General features: G+C 35.6%; 1 protein-coding gene across 1 annotated transcript in view; it reads right to left on the reverse strand.

The window, feature by feature from the left end:
• Positions 1 to 17,054, reverse strand: part of CCDC178 (coiled-coil domain containing 178) — a 166,535-nt gene that overhangs the window by 129,979 nt on the left and 19,502 nt on the right. The window contains exons 9-12 of the mRNA XM_035319302.1: positions 10,181 to 10,334; positions 3,791 to 3,886; positions 3,534 to 3,670; positions 357 to 537 (exon numbers count right to left, since the gene is read on the reverse strand). Coding sequence (XP_035175193.1) covers positions 357 to 537; positions 3,534 to 3,670; positions 3,791 to 3,886; positions 10,181 to 10,334 — 568 coding nt within the window. The remainder of the gene's footprint in view (positions 1 to 356; positions 538 to 3,533; positions 3,671 to 3,790; positions 3,887 to 10,180; positions 10,335 to 17,054) is intronic.

Genomic DNA, 17,054 nt, shown 5'->3' on the forward strand with positions numbered 1-17,054 from the left:
ACTTAAAAATCCTTCCAACCATGTAGTTACAAAAGAACAATATGGTTATTTGTTATCATTCATGTTGAATCACCTATGAATAACAAAATCTTAGTAGTCTTTAATATTTCTAAACTTTAATTTTTGGCCTGTCATTACCCATGACCATTTAGTAACCAATTTATTTTCTTTTCCAGAGGCTATTATTTTCCACATTTTCAAGTGTTTTAAAGTACATAGTAAAACCCAGAATTTTTACATTATTTTTTGCTTAATATTAGGTTGCTTGCCCAATAATTCTTTGTTATGAAGATATTTTTTTCTACTCTTCCAATCTAAAAATGAATAAATAAAATAATAAAAAAAAAAATAACCTTGTAAGAGATTTTTTCTGTAGTTATTTCTGTTTGGATTTCCTCATACTTTGCTTTTTTTTCACTGTAAGACAGTTCAGTTTTACAGAGTTCATCATTTAGTCTTTTTATTTGTTCTTCAGCCTTCTGTATGTGTTTGCAGATAGTCTGGACTTCTGACTGATATGTCTTCTTTTTACTTGAACTGTTAAAATAAAACAGACATTATCTTACATAAGCTTTTATAAAGTAAGGTAACTAAAAGGAAAACCCAGTATCATATAAATAAAACAAAAATATTTGAAAATCAATACCAAAAGCAGTATTTTACACCCTTTTATATGATGCTGAATGCATGAAGTTCTTCCTCAAAACCTTAAGTGTTCCTTATTCATGAGTGTAAGCCCTAATAGCTCATTCAATCAAAGAATTATAAGATCTATAAGACCTATTATAAGATCTTTAAGATCTATTATAAGATTATAAGATCTTCTTTTTAAAATCTCCAAGGAGGGAGACTCCACAGCCTCTCTGGACCACCTGTACTAATACTCAGTTACCCTCACAGTCAAAAAGTGTTTCCTGATATTCAGAGGGAACCTTCTGTGTTTTCATTTTTGCCCATGGCCTCGTGTCCTGGCTACATGCTCTTTGCACCTTCCCATCACTTATATACTTCACTGAAATTCACCAGAGACCTTCTCTTCTTCAGGCTGAACAGCCCCAGCACTCTCAGCCCTTCCTTATAGGAGACGTTCTCCAGTGACTTCCTCATCTTCGTGGCTCTACATTGGACTCTCCCCAGTATGTTCAGGTCTTTCTTGTACTGGGGGGCCAAAACTGGACACAGCACACCAGGTGTGGCATCACCAGCACTGAGCTTTGGGGATAGATTACCTTCCCCAACCTGCTGGAAACACTCCTAATGCAGCTCAGGATGCCATTAGCCTTCTTCATGGCCTGGGCATATTGGCTTCTACCTGCTCTAGGTTTCCTAAGACAAAAACTACTTAAATCTTCCCTTCTCTAAGATTATACAGAACAATTAAAGTGAGGTAAGGCAAGCACATATTCCCCCTCTTTCTTTTTCCTATTGGAAACATGAAGTTTGAATATGAATATACTGGAATGCACAGAGAAATAGCACAAAGAAATTATAAGAAGGACAAAGAACATAGGAGACATTGTTGGTTCATGTTGAACTTAGCATCAACCAGAAGTCCCCACCAGTAAAGCTGCATTCCACCTGGTTGACCCCCAGCATATTGTGGTGCCTGGGGTTGTTCCTCCCCGTGTGCAGAATTTTCATCTTCCACTTGAACTTCATGATGTTCCTGTCAGACCATTTCTCCAGACTATCCACGTCCTTCTAGATAGCAGCACAACCCTCTGGTGTGTCTGCTACTTCTCTCAGTTTTGTATCATCTGGAGTCTTGCTGACGGTAAACTCTGCCCCATCATCCAGCTCACTAATGACAATGTTAAACAGGACTGGACCCAGTACTGACCCCTGAACTATACTGCTCGTTACTGGCGTCCAGCTAGACTTCATGCCACTGATCACCACCCTCTGTTCCTGGCTATTCAACCAGTTTTCAGCTCACCTCACAGTCTGTCCACCATACATCAATCACTCTTCTATGGGTGTATTATGGGAGGCAGTGCCAAGAGCCTTACTGATATCTAGGAAGACAGTATCTATGGCTCTCCCCTCATCTACCAGGCTGGTCATTTCATCATAGTTTATCATGTTCGTCAAACATGACTTCCCTTTGGTGAATATATCCTGACTACTCCTGATGCTCTGGAGGTATATAAGAGACATGTAGACATAACATTAAGAGACATGGTTTAGTGATAGGTCTGGTTGATGTTTGAACTTGTTCTTGAAGATCTTTTCCAACCTAAATGATTCTATGATTCTATGATGCTCTTGTCTTTGTGAAATGTGCCTGGAAAATGGTTTCCAGGATTAGCTGCTCCATCACCTTCCCAAGGATCTAGGTAAAGCTATTAGCAAACACATCAGAAATGGATTAAAGGGTGTTTCCATCAAGTTCATGAGCAACAAGTTTAATCTTCTCTATGAAATAAGATCCTTACTAACTGAAACAACTTCCCTAATTTCTTCAGAAATTCTGTAGCAATTTTGTAAAACGGAGCAATTCTACCCTAATGCAAAAGAACATACAAAAATCACAGTATATTCAGAAAGGAACGTGAAAAACAAAGCACAGTTATACTGAGAATGTTTGTGGAATGATACAAAATGCTCGGACGATCACTAATGATCTGACTTGCAAAATATTTCCAACATAATGCAAGAGATTAATAGCAGGTGAGAGAATTTAAAGGTTTCTGAAAATAAACATTCTATTTCCTTTGTGACACTTAATGGCAAAACAACCAAGAGAACTATAGTTATTTATAGTCTTTAGTTAAAACACACCTTATTTAGCCAAGAACCCCAAGAAGATAAAAGAAGATTTTCAATTTCTGTATTACCCAAATAAAAATCCATACTAACAATACTAGTCCTTTCTGTTGTGCTTGTATTCAGTAGAATAAGGGGAATAAAAGGGACTTTGCTGAAACTAGCTAACAAGATCCAAAATTACCAGGGGGATAAATAGCAATGTGTCAGATCCCTAAAAACAGCATACACCTGGTGTCCAGATGAAGAAGGAACTGAAATTTGGTTTTATTTTCTGTTATGTTATTAATGCACTGAGAATATTAAGCACAATATAGTTTAAAGTACAGCTATTTGGAATCAATAAACTGAGGAGCTAAAAAAGTAAGTGCATAATGTCTAACAAGAACTCAAAGTAGAGGAATGTAGTATTTCAGATTCTATTTTATAAACATCATAAATAAAAAGAAATACAAATAAAATCCATAAAGGCTTTGCCAAAATGTTTTTAAGACTGAGTTTTTTGCTAACAAAGAGAATTCAGAATCTTCCTTGTTTCATTTAATTGTCAAACTAAGTATATAGTCTTTGGAGGAAAAAAAAGCTTTTTTTCTTTGAAGTCAAGGTCAAAAAATCTCAATGATAGATTTCAGCCTGAAGAGATTTGAAATTACTGAAATATTAATTATAGACAGACTTAAAATAAAAGCAAGGTTCTGTTTTATAGGCATGCTTTCAGTGAAAAAAATGCTTGTTTTCTATGTTTATGTTTATATTGTTAGTATTACCTCTCTCTGAATTCTTGCAAAAGCTCTTCATTTTCTCCCTCAAGTCCTTCATTTTCACATTTCAAAGCATCCAGTGCTTCATCAATTTTGAGAAGCTTTTGCTTTATATTCCATAGATCACTTTCTCTGGTGGATTTCTAAGGATCATTAAACATTAAAACACCTTTAACATAAGTCAAAATAAGTCAGGTCAACATAGAAAATGCAAGTACGCAAATATTTTTGTTTCAGTTACATAAAAATAATAAAGAACTTACTAATTCTTCCATAGCTTTAACCATTTCAGAAGAAGCGTCTGATATTTTTATGTTCTCATCAGCTTGGGCAGCTACTTTGTTATTCATGTCTTCTACCTAGAATATATTTTAAACAATTAAGTAAATAAGTAATACAAACATCTCCTACATTTCTTTGTAAAAATTCAACAACATTATCTTACATCAAAATTTAAAAGGAAGGCTATTAAAGAGTAACTGGAAATATTTCGTGCTATGTTTTTCAAATCTACATTCCCATTGTTATGTAACCAAGCAGAATCTTTAGACTTCACGGTATCAGTAAGCACACACTCACAGTCTGCTAATTCATACATGACATATGGTGTGTAATTGAATAGAATACCTTTAATTCATCTCAGCCTCAAGATTTTCCTTAATATCCCAAAATATCTATCGAACTAATACAGAGATTAATACAGAGATTCAGTGATGGACCAACCAACAGAACTAATGGACAATGAGTAAGTTAGGGAAGCAAGCATCTACAGGATAAGGAAAACATTTAAAGTGGATTTAAGTAGATAAAAGCATACCTGCTCAAACTGAGCTTAATGAACTGTGCTTTCTTCCCATCTCATTCCTCTGCAGAGACTGAAGTAACATAGCTATCCTGACAGAGCTTACCTATACAATCTCTAAAGAGATATGGGTCTAACTGGAATATGATAAACTAGAAGCTGTTATAAAATCAACAGGATGAAATTAAATCCAAACAAATACAAAGTGCTACACTCAGGAAGTCTGTAATACACAAATTCAAAACAGAAAATAATTGTAGAAAGACCAGTTTTACAAGAGAGACAGTAGCAAATATTTCTTGATTAAATACAAACTAATCATATAATGCTCTAGGCGAAAAAAGATCTATTAAATATTTATAGATATCAATAATCATTACTTTATTAAAGCCTGAGGTGTAGCAAGTCCTCAACTGAAGTAGTATGTACATTTCAGGGCTCTGTAATTTAAGATATAAATATACTGTGAAAGTCCATATAGAAAGAAGAATGGTGAGGGATTAGAAAGCATGGTATATTTGGAAAGACTGAAAAGAAGCACCTTTAGCAATCTAGAAAAAAGCAGATCAAACAGCAATGTCTTTAAATATGTAAAATTTTCTAAAAAAGATACAGAAATCAACTATACTTCAGGGCACTGAGGGAACAAAAAGAGATACTGGTTACATTTATAGGAAGAAAAAAAAAAAAAAAAAAAAAAAGGTTATGAGCAAAATGTCCCACTTTTTAAATTGCTAGTATTTAGAAACAGTGATTTAGAAAGTTTTCCCCCTTTTTATATGTTTTTAGAGCAAATATTTTGACAAGAATGACAATAAATACTACCACACTGTGCAAGGTATGCTAGATAGTCTCTTGAAATCTCTTCTAACACAACTTTTTAGTTCTTTTAAAAATAAAGCAGTATTTTTAATACACAGCATAATCAAAAATATATATAATTTTACCTCCATCTCCTAAATTTATTCATTTTTAATTTGTCTGTCATTTAAGCAGGTTAGAGAGTTTGCAAAAAAAAAGGCAAATCTGTAAGCTTCTCACAAATTAAAAGCAGAAATCTAGAAAGACCTGATTAGGGATATCTGTGAAAGATGACCATGAGAGTAATATGCTTAATTGCAGTCTCCGGAGCATAACACAGAACCACTGCTAGATCCTTTATGTGCTATGTGGCTTTCCAAAGGAGATCTAAGGTATGAAGGTGTATGTTGTCAATTCAGACAACAAATACAGACTTATAAAACCACTATATGGAAAGCTCACTGTGCATTTGAGCGTTATGAATAGTGTTTACTTGTTACATCTCTTTTCCATAGCATAACTGCTTCTGAGTTTTCTAATAATATGTGTGAAATATGAATCCAGTTATAGATTTAAATCCAGCTGGCAATTATTGGTGTTTGGGTCCATCCTCTTTAATATCTTTACTGATGATTTGGACAAGGGAATTGAGTGCACCCTCAGTAAGTTTGCAGATGACACCAAGTTGAGAGGAAGTGTCGATCTGCCAGAGGGTAGGAGGGCCCTGGACAGGATGGACTGATGGGCAGAGGCCAACGGGATGAGGTTCAACATGGCTAAGTGCTGGGTCCTGCACTTTGGTCACAACAACCCCATGCAGCCCTACAGGTTTGGGGCAGAGTGGCTGGAAAGCTTTGCAGAGGAAAAGGATCTGGAGGTACTGATTGATGCTCACCTGAACACGAGCCAGCAGTGTGCCCAGGTGGCCAAGAAGGCCAATGTCATCCTGGCTTGTATCAGGAATAGTGTAGCCAGCAGGACCAGGGGGGTGATCTGTACCCTGTACTCAGCTCTGGCGAGGCTGCACCTCAAGTACTGTGTTCAGTTTTGGGCCCCTCAGTAAAAGAAGGACATTGAAGCCATGGAACATGTCCAGAGAAGGGCTACGAAGCTGGTGAAGGGCCTGGAACACAAGTCCTGTGAGGAGCACCTGAGGGCACTGGGGTTGTTTTGTCTGGAGAAGAGGAGGCTCAGGGGAGACCTGATTGTGCTCTCTACAGCTACCTGAAAGGAAGGTGTGGGGAGCTGGGGGTTGGCTTCTTCTCACAGATAACCAGCAACAGGACTAGAGGGAATGGCCTCAAGTTGTGCAAAGGGAGGTTTAGGTTGGAAATTAGGAGACATTTCTTCTCAGAAAGAGCAGTTAGACATCGGAACAGATTGCCCAGGGAAGTGGTGTAGTCCCCACCATGCCAAGAGTTGTTTAAGGAAAGGGTAGATGAGATACTTAGGGACATGGTTTAGTGGGCAATATTGGTGGTATGTGGATGGCTGAACTAGATGATCTTCTTAAAAGTCTTTTCCAACCTTAATGATTCTATGATTCTATTTTATCTGTCCTCTTTTTAACTATATTACAAAGTATTATTACAGAGTCAGTTTTTCTTAATTCCTTCTCCATTCTTCATCTTACTCTGGAGAAAAAGAAAATTCCAACTAAAACCTCTCCTTGATAGTTGTTTACTTTCAACTATTTTGATGTAGGTTTACTGCTCCACATAGCAAAGAACATGAAAACTTAATTTACACTTTTTTTTTTTTTTTTTCTTTTAATCTATGTAAGAAGACCAGACAGTGTTAACATTCTTGGAAACAGAAGTAAAGGTCTGGAATAACTGTATATGTAACTTGACTATTAAAGTCATTAAACCTTTGTGCTTGATACAGGAAATAGTTTATCCCTTTTTCACACTTCTCAAGCTGGTCCAAAAGAAGATGTTGAATGACAGCTACTTTGCAGTTCTGCAGAATATGATACAGTGTATATAATGAAACAGAATAAGGCAACAAAGTCTTTGAGAAGATGTAAGATCAGACTGAACAAATTTATTTTGTCGAGAGCAGGGATGGCAGAGCAGAGACATTACAAAATCTTCAGGCATATGCAATGTGGTCATAGTGACAAAGAGAATAATCTATTATTTTTACCTGCTGTAGCAAGAAAAAAAAAGAAAAAAAAAGTAGTAGACCAAATTTTACAAAAGCAAATTAGAACAAAATGCTTCTTTTAACTCTTAAGAGCATCTGAATCCTGCTTATGAAGGATTCACAATGTCCTTCAGAATGTTCTAAGGTCAGAAGACCAACTCAAAGGGGATTCAGATACAAATCTTTCTCTAACTTTTACTCCAAATAATTTGTTGTAGATTCAGTAACACCTTCAGATGAAGAGGTCTTTTAGCATCAAATTATGTCTTTGCACTGATGCAACAAAAATATGAGCCACATGGACACCAACTACAACTAATACTTAGCATCTGATACTTTTCTATTACTTCGTTTCTCAAGAAGTATCTCAGGATAAACCTTTCTTTCTTGAAAACATTTCCAGAAGTTCCCTGTACAGATCATTAAAAGCAGGTTTGCAAATAAATCAGCATCCAAAATTTCCCGAGTCTAGTTTTCTAATACACCTACCTCATAACTTCCATTGGTTTTGTTTGTTATGCAGAGCATTATCAAGAAGCAGGTATGAAAATGCTATAATTTGTTAATGTACTGTTGTCTGCCTCAAACATTTCTACTATAATATTCAATGCCCAATCTCTTTCTGCTGCTATTGGCAACAAGAGAGCATTAATTTTGCTGCATTACTGTATTAGGAGGGCATTGGTTCCCCTCAGTGCCTGGAAAAATTTTTTGATGGCAGGCTACCAAATGAACACATCTTAAAGTCTCCAACCAAGTTTCAGATTTTCAGATTCCAAATCCTCTTCCATTAGTTAAAGGGTAAAGAAAAAAATTAAATGTTTTTGAATTGCTGGACATCAATGAAGACAAAAGAATAATGGAGGTGTAGGTAAGTATGAGATTAATTTTATGAGGAAGCTTTTTTCTCATCTTTGAAGAGCTATGCCCATACAGATAGAGAAAGGTGGTTTTGATGCATACAGATGCCTGTCTTATCACAAACCTCGGTAACATGGAAAAAATAATACTCAGATTTGTCCTTATACTGTTAAAAGTTGTAACATTTCCTAAATAATGAACCACTCCTACTAGATCATATGTCAAATAATTAATAAAAAAAGCATTAATCAAGACAAGGAAAAAAAAGACAGAAAAAATACAGAAAAATATTACATCACTAATCACGTCTTCAAATTTGTTTCTTGATAATAAAATAATGATGTATGTGACAGTTACCATGTTCCAATTTAGATCCGATTCAAACTCCACTTAATTTGCTAAAAATAATCCCAATATTTTCTCATTACTCCCAAAATAATTCCATTCTCCCACAAACAATTCCATGATGATCTGAAGAATGACTTTGTGCTTTCTGAAAATCCTCTATTACTTTTAAAGGTTTATTAAATTGTAAAGGTTTAGCCATGTTTTTGAATGAAACTGACAATAGCAGCTCAGCTGTGTGCTAAGCCTAACTCTCATCTTCAGCATAAATTAATCAAAACAGAAGCAGTAACCAAAAGGAGCAGTTCCATGCTCCACCTTATCCCTGTTGCACATTGCACCATCTCCCTTGTTTTGGTTTTAATATCCAATTATTGGTACCCACAGAAATGTATCAGACCAGGCAAAAAAAAAAAAAAAAAAAAAAAAAGGATGGAAAAAAAATCAAGGGAAAAAAAAAAAAAAGGTTTACTAATAAGCACTGGTTCAATTTGAAAACAGCATTTTTCATTTTTCAACATATCAGTAGCAATTGCTACTGCCAGTAACAGAAAGTAAACTGTAATATACAGTTGGGTGTTGGAAAAAAAAAAAAAAAAAAAAAAAAAAAAAAAAAAACGAAATAACATATCTAACAAAGGCTGTCTAATATGGCTGTATATCTCTACCTTTTTTGATCATGCTTAGCAGTTTCATTCTCTTGGGGAATGCAGGATACACTCCACTTAGATTCTGGACATCACTATCTAGATGCACAAACCCTATTAGTACTGGGTATGCACAAAAGAATGAATTTTACAGAGTCACAGGATGTTTGAGGTTGGAAGTGACCTCTGGAGGTCATCTAATCGAACATCTCAGCCCAAGAAGGGCCACCTAGAGCAGGATGCCCAGGACCATGGCCAAACAACTTCTGAGTATCTTCAGTGAGGGAAACTCTAAATATTTATTTTTAGAGTTATTGCTATTTTAGTGTTATTTTCTTTATACATATACGTGCACCTATACATGTATGTACATGTATGCATAGGTATAAAAAAAGACAAGTTCTGTTGTGTGCATCTAAGTCCTGTTTTAGGCACCTAAACATTCCTTTGGGTCTGATTCATCCTTTTCTCTAGTGGTTCCACACATAGGGCTGTAAATTAATTTAATACTCCTAGTTAACCATCATAAGGATCTCCAGTTAATGTTTTAAACTACTGTGTACAGCAATACAGGATTTAAAAAGGAACGCCCAACAAATATAGGAGAAAACAGGAATTTTAAGTAAAAGAAGCTATCACTCTGCATGCTGTAGAAAAGGGCATGATATGCCAACTCAGGACAAAAAAAAAATCTACTAGTTCAATAGAACAATCGTGTTGTACTACTAAATACACACTTCCAGATGACTTCAGAAGATAAACAATATTAGGTAGATATGCATACAACAACCAAAAATACACAGGTCACTCAAAGCAACGTAAGATGACTACAACATTTTTCTTAAAAAACCCTGAAAACTAAAACCACAACACAAGAATGAATAAGAGTTTTATACAATTCTCCCACTTTTTATTTTTAAATCAATACTTGTATTTTTACTTTTACAGAGGACTGTAACTCTTAAACACACAAGAATATTCAGGCATTCATGTACTTTTCAATAAAAGATACTCATTTACTTGCTTGTTTATAAATATTCAAGACTCACTTTGCTGTTCCAACATTTTGCATCTTCCTGGATTTCTGCTTTTTGCTTCACTAACTCCTCAAGGTGTTTTTCATCCTTTATAATCTTCTCCTCTGTTTCTTTTAACTTCATACAGTATTCGGTCCAAATAAATTCAGAATGCTTTAACTCATTCCTAATAGAAATACACAGAAAGTGAATCCATCTATTTGGAAATATTCCAAGGTAGTCCCTCTCTATAAAGGAAAATGTAAAGCAGATCTGAATTAGTAAAGATTTATTTTGATTCTCTACTACGTTTCTTGAACAGGTATGCATGAGAGACTTTCAAAATATCTACCCTGGCATGTTCACACAATTTCAGTCAGAAATCAAAACTAATCAGGCTACCAGTTCACTCGTACTTTAAACAGTTTGCCAACACTGCAACTTCTAATTGGACCTCTAAACAGGTATCAGTGTAGTTGAGTAGAAGACTTTGCATCATATCTCAACATATTAAACAAAATAGGAGTCATCTTTTTCTACTAGAGGCTAAATAAAATTTAGAGCTATCTTCACTTAATCAAACTAGTTCACTGTCATTTTTTGGATGATTGCCATTTGTGAAGAATTTTTTTTTCTGTATCATCTTGTAACCAGTATCTTTGGTGCCACCATGCAAGTAATATGCCAGTTCCTCATGCAAAAAGGAACTTGCATACAGTAGACAATGTCAAAGGAGGGGATAAAGACCTTGATTTAGCTCTGAATAGCAGATTTATCAGCACACGTTGCTTTTATCAGAAGGAAAACTACCCATAACTAGAGAAAGAGATAGTAGTAACTACAACAATAGTCAGGAAAACACTTCTAGGAGACACTGTTAGGCCTCATTATAGGCTGTGCACAGGTCTTTTGCTACAGCTGCATAAGAGAATGGATTTGGTGAAAGGCAAAAGAAATAGAGGGATATCAGGTTAAAATTTTACAATGGCTGCTGATGTTTTTCCACTATTTTTGTTTCAGCAGGTAGAAAAGAGTCTCTCCCATTGCTCTCCAGAGAACTAAGTCAGCCAATAACATGACTTAAGCAAGCACGCCTTAAATGGCAAAATAAATCCACCACGGCAGAACTAAGGCCAACAGTAGATGTATTTTACAAACGTCTACTGCATTACAACCCCCCAAAAAACCTTGAACAAGTGTTGCATACCTAAACACAGTAAAAAATAAATAAATAAAACAATATGACAACAAGACTTCACTCAGTAATTCAAGAGCCATTCCTACAAGATTACTTGATAGACAGTTCCTTTATTTGCTTCCAAGATATCTATACAGTGATAAAGACTTACTCTGCAAAGTCACATTCCAAAGGTCACAGAATATATATCGAGAGCACAAAACCTAACACTTCAAACACCTCTACTCTCTCAGGTCCCACCAGTCATGATAGACATATATAAATGACACTTGGAATTATTCTGATGACCGACATTTTACAGACATAGACTGTAATTTTCTTCTCATGCTGCCTATCAGCCACAGCTTTTCTGAGTACAATCTCATGGAAAAGTACACTATTATCAGCCACAGTGAATATGTGGAAAAATAACAGACTGTGCTGTGTGATGTACCTCAGCCTCAGTATTTTGAGTTTCATACAGTATTCATCGTTCTATCACTTATGGTACTGAACATTAAGAAAAGGGTACCAACAGAAGAGCAGTCTTTCAAGTCTATGCCATCAGAAATTTGTCTTTCTCACACCTATACAATTCTAATCCTCCTTAGACAGCAACTGAAGGGTTTGCTTCTTCTGGAATGTAAGCCATTCTTTAATTAATTCTGGCATTCTGGTTTTAATTACAAGTCTAGCAAATGGCTGGAAAAAAATACAGTAGACAAAAAATTAATTTCTTCCTTGAAGGGTAGAAAAAAATATTCTTGACTTTTTCTTGTAAATGCTGATATTCCTAAAATCACTGGTATCACAAACAGGACAGGTTGCAAGATGCACAACAGTCTTCATCATTGCCATGTTGTACAAATAGGGAATCCCTTAACTAGGTGAAACAGAAAACATACATGGTGTATTTTTATCAACATATCAATACATGATGAATTTCAGGTATTAGGTACTTATTGCCATTACCACAGGGATTTCACTTCATCATGATTGTTTCAAATGGACAGAGATATTTTTTTTTGGTGTAATACTCCTCAGAACAAAGCCTTGTGACAAGAAAACTGAAAAGTGACAATTCACCAATAACTACTAGACTAATACCACAATTTCTTTCCATGCGCATGAAACAAACTCAGTCTTGATTTCCACCAAGACTACCAAAACAAAACTTGAAAACTGCCCACACTATCCTAAAACGACTAAATAAGCCAGCAGCTGTGATGCAGTGAGAGAATTCCAAAGAGAACTGAACAAAATCCTGCATAAAAGACTATTATAGAGTAAAGTAGTTCTAAGACAAGCTACAGAATTCTAATACTAACAAAAAAAAAATGCAGAAGTAAAATTAAATGATGGATTTTCATTAAAAGAATATGTCAATAACATGGTATCTCAGCATCCCATATCTGCTGCTTTGGTATATTTACTAATGATCTGAAAGGGCAAGGTGCAGTGAAATTGAAAGTCTGCATGTAACATGATTTAGGATAGGCAGGGCCAAGAGCTATGAAACTTAAGAAAAAAATCAAGACAAACGAAACTGGGGAGCACAACAACATGTAGCATTTAGTGTCCAAACTCAAAAGAAGTGCAAGACCAGAGAGACTGAACAATCTGTACATCTCAAAATTATAAATTAATTATTTCAAATTAAGAAAGACATTCGCATATTTCCACAAATGTTCTGAAGTTCTCCTCAACATTTAGCAAATATAAAGAAGCTAAGGGGCTAGATTAAGAAATGGGATGAAAAGCAATAGAATACAAAATGAGAGAAAGACATCCCTGTTAAAGTCATTGATATGGCTTCATTTGGAATACTGTTTGCATTAGCTTTTAACCCATTTCAAAACAGGATATCACAGAAATGAAAGGGACTCAGAAGACATCCTGGAGAGGTCTGAAAGCACACTGAAAATAGAGAAAGTTTCTTTAGAAAAGAGATAGGAAGAAGGAACAAAGCAAAAATCCAAAGTTGCAGAGGATAAATATATATTATGAAAAGTCACATATTTGTAGCATTGTTTGCTCTGATATTGTATGATAAAATCACGTTCAGCAATGGATCACTATAACCACTGCTAACAATTCTTGCCAGCAGCTAGTAAGTTAGACAAGAACATTGACAGAACATTAAATAGGCAAGTGAAACAATAATCAGATTTGCAGTGTATCTGAAAACACAGCAATAAATCACAGTACATTTTTAGTAATACCTCTTACCTAGGATCTGACCTTTCCCGTAATCAACATGAGGTTGCAACTTTACCAGATACAGAATGATTTCTCCAAATTGGAATCCACAGAGAAGCTAACAAGCATGTGATCAGAACACCTCCCTATATTTAAGCTAAAATTAAAATTCCAAATATTGTGAAGACATTGTGAAGCTTGCATTCACAGACTCATATCCATCAAAAATAAGTACTAAATCCTATCCTTCACTCACTTCTTTTGTATGCACATAGTGACTTTAACTGGGGAATCTCATGATGATTTCCAGAAGTTACACCAGTTTTTACAGGTATTGATATTACAGAAATCTCATCTCAGGATTTGTATATTAAAATATCTGGGGTTAAGCTATATTTCTGACTACGATTTTCATTTTCATATATTCTTTCCAGATTGCAAATTAGACTCTGAAATGAAAAACATTAAGCTTGAGTTAACTAAACATAAACGTGTTATATGTGAATCCTTTTATTCTGATAGGAAGTAAAATAAAAATTAATTAGCATAAAATACTAATAATATAAAGGTAAAAAGAATATAGTGTCAAAATTATCCTAAACTCAAGTAAAATAAGAGCTTTACTGTGAGAAATTCACAGTAAAGGTCAGAGTCAAAAAAGGAAAAAAACAAACATGCTGACAAAAGAAGCAAGTAAATCAGACAGAGAGACTTGTTTCTCTAGCATTGGATAGCTAAACTGTTAATCTGAAAGAAAAATACATTTTCTTGTCCTACACTGACTAGACCTTACTGATGACACACAGTTTATATCTCATTATAAGTGCACAAACACTTTGTGAGTGTTACAATTGGAATTTCTCCAGTAGCAATGTCATTCAGGGAAATACGTGTAACCTGGGATTCCTCCTGCTCCTATATTAAAGTATAAACATATGACAGGAGGAGCTATGATCCTTCTTTGATTCTGATGTAGTTCAGCCAATGACCAAGAGATCCACAGTGATATAGTACCTCTCTAAGAAACAGAATGATTGCACCTAAATAACGTTCCTTTCTTAGAATGGGTCAGTAAGGTCTCTGTTCCAGCTGACTAGCAAACTCAGATTTCCCTGGAAAATAGGCATCAAAAACACCGGTCATACTAGGCAACGTAATGATTGCCTGAGATCTCTACCCCAAAATACACTGTGAGATTGCTCTGTTTTGCAAAAGTTGGTGTTTGAGCTGCAGGCTTGAAAACTTGCAAAATTCTAAGGCAGGCAATAAGCACTCCTTTTGCGGGCCTGAAAGAGGCATTTCAAGTTCCTGAACACCAATTAGTTTTTGAAATAAAATTGCTGAAATGTTAGAATTTAAAGAAACTGGAAGCAATACAACTCCCCTTATTTTTGGAGTTCTTTACCATGGCCTACTAAGCACCATAAACAGTAAGTAAAACAATCACACTTATCAGCTCCAATTATTTCTTGAACAAAGAAAGGACAAGAAAATCTAAACCCAATAGGAAACAGTTACTGCAGTTGTGACCTCTTATTTATGTTCCTTTGAGAGCGGGTCCCTTCACAGAGGGGACCAAAATACCTTACTACCAAATTCTACTGTGTGCCCTTGTTTATTCTGTTGTATATTACTCCAACAGTTTATTAACAGGTTAAAAAATATACCAATTCCTCCTATTTGTTACATCAAATGAAAAGGTCACTGGCAGTACCCTAAACTCTTGCAACTGCTCAGTCATGATAGACAAGCCTACAAAAGGTATTTCACAGATAGAACAGAGGAATTACAATCATCTTGTACACAAGATAGCTGTACACTAACTGCATGCTTCCTGTCTTTTTAGGAAGTCTGTCAGGCTGCTGATGGCCTGTAATCATACAAAATCACAAAGTATGCTTGTTCTAGTAACAATTTCTGGAGTTTTATATCTTCTCAGCAAAGCTGGGCTGACATGTGGCATAAAATTCCTAAATACATACAGATGAGAATCCGATTTACAAAGAGGTTTTCACTGAGCAGAAGTAACAGCTCTTACATATATTACATCTCTGCTGGCACAAAGACTAGTCCTTGTAGCTCACAGTCTTATTTGGAAACACGGGGAAAGACTGACACAGCTTTCTAGAATCACCCAGTGATCCAGCAGACACAGATGACCCATCTGCCAACACTACTGCCAGGAACCTAACAAACAGTCTAAATTCCACAGTTAGTTCAATAAACATAACCCGCCTCTAAAAATGATCAGGGAGTATTTTTGGTTTTGTGCACCTCCTGAAGCTGCATGGATCAGTGTATGGAAACACACATCCTGTAGTAAGACAACAGTAGGGTCTTACATTTGAAGAGACCATTGTTTTAGGAGATATGGCATTAACTTGTGATGGTACATGTACCTTTAGATAATATACATCCCTTTGGGTAAAGATACCCTCTTTTCATTAAAAATGAAGAAATATTGTAAACGGACACTTCATTCTGTCAGCCCAATATTTGCTTCTTTGCTTATTTGCTTCTGTGCTTACATAAACTAATGAGACCAACGCTACAGCAAATTCTCATGAGAATAAGTCTTGGAAAGAAATGGAGAATGGGAGTTAGATGGGACACTCCCGGCCAACAGCACTTCTGTTTCTGAAATTACAACTAGTGAAATGAGGTCTACCAAGAACACATGAGTTTGCAAGTCTCTCAACTATTAACATTAATCTTGCTGCCTTGAATGAAGCACCAGTGAGCAGGACAGGTTTACAGCCATGACTGTACATCTAGCACTCGCTAGTATCAACTGTCTGTAATACTGAAATAGTGTGTGCTGTTCCAACTCCGGTTTATTCAAACTCAGGTTGTGCACAGCATAGCTTGAGTTATGGAATTGGCATATGAACTCCTAGGGAATCAAGGTAGTTCTGAATTAAAAAATAAGATGGACCTAAATTGACGGCTTACTACAAGATGTATATGTTTTATAATTACTATGCCCTGTTTTTGAAATATCTGATATTTGAAGAACAGTTGCTGTCATGTAGCTGTGGTATTGAAACATGTTACTGCCAGTAAGATTATCTTGACAATTAACTGATGCCTTTCAATTACACCTAAAGGTGTAATTGTAACGCTTTTCTCATTTCAAATGAAAAAGAGCCACTGTGTCACTTGCTACTTTGCCAAATAAAATCAGCAACTACGGTTATTTGCATAAAGAGCAAACTTGATCGAAACTTCCTAGCAAATGAAAGTGCTTGGTATTGTTTTTTTTTTGCACAGATATTCCTGGTCCTGACTCTTAAGTGATGGAAATAAGAGATTATTTGTCAGAAAACAGCCACTGGTGTCCCTATAGTCCTACTTGATAAATCACAGGTTTGTAACCTGATCAGAGGTGACAGTGAGGAGACTACAACATATGTCATCTTACAGAAGCTACCTTCCAAGCCAATGAAATTATATTCATGTTGTTTGTTTGTGGGGGAAAGAAGGAAAGAAGGAAAGAAGAAGGAAAGAAGAAGGAAAGAAGAAGGAAAGAAG

This window comes from Oxyura jamaicensis, chromosome 2 (genome assembly GCF_011077185.1).
Source record: "Oxyura jamaicensis isolate SHBP4307 breed ruddy duck chromosome 2, BPBGC_Ojam_1.0, whole genome shotgun sequence".
NCBI classification, from domain to species: domain Eukaryota; kingdom Metazoa; phylum Chordata; class Aves; order Anseriformes; family Anatidae; genus Oxyura; species Oxyura jamaicensis.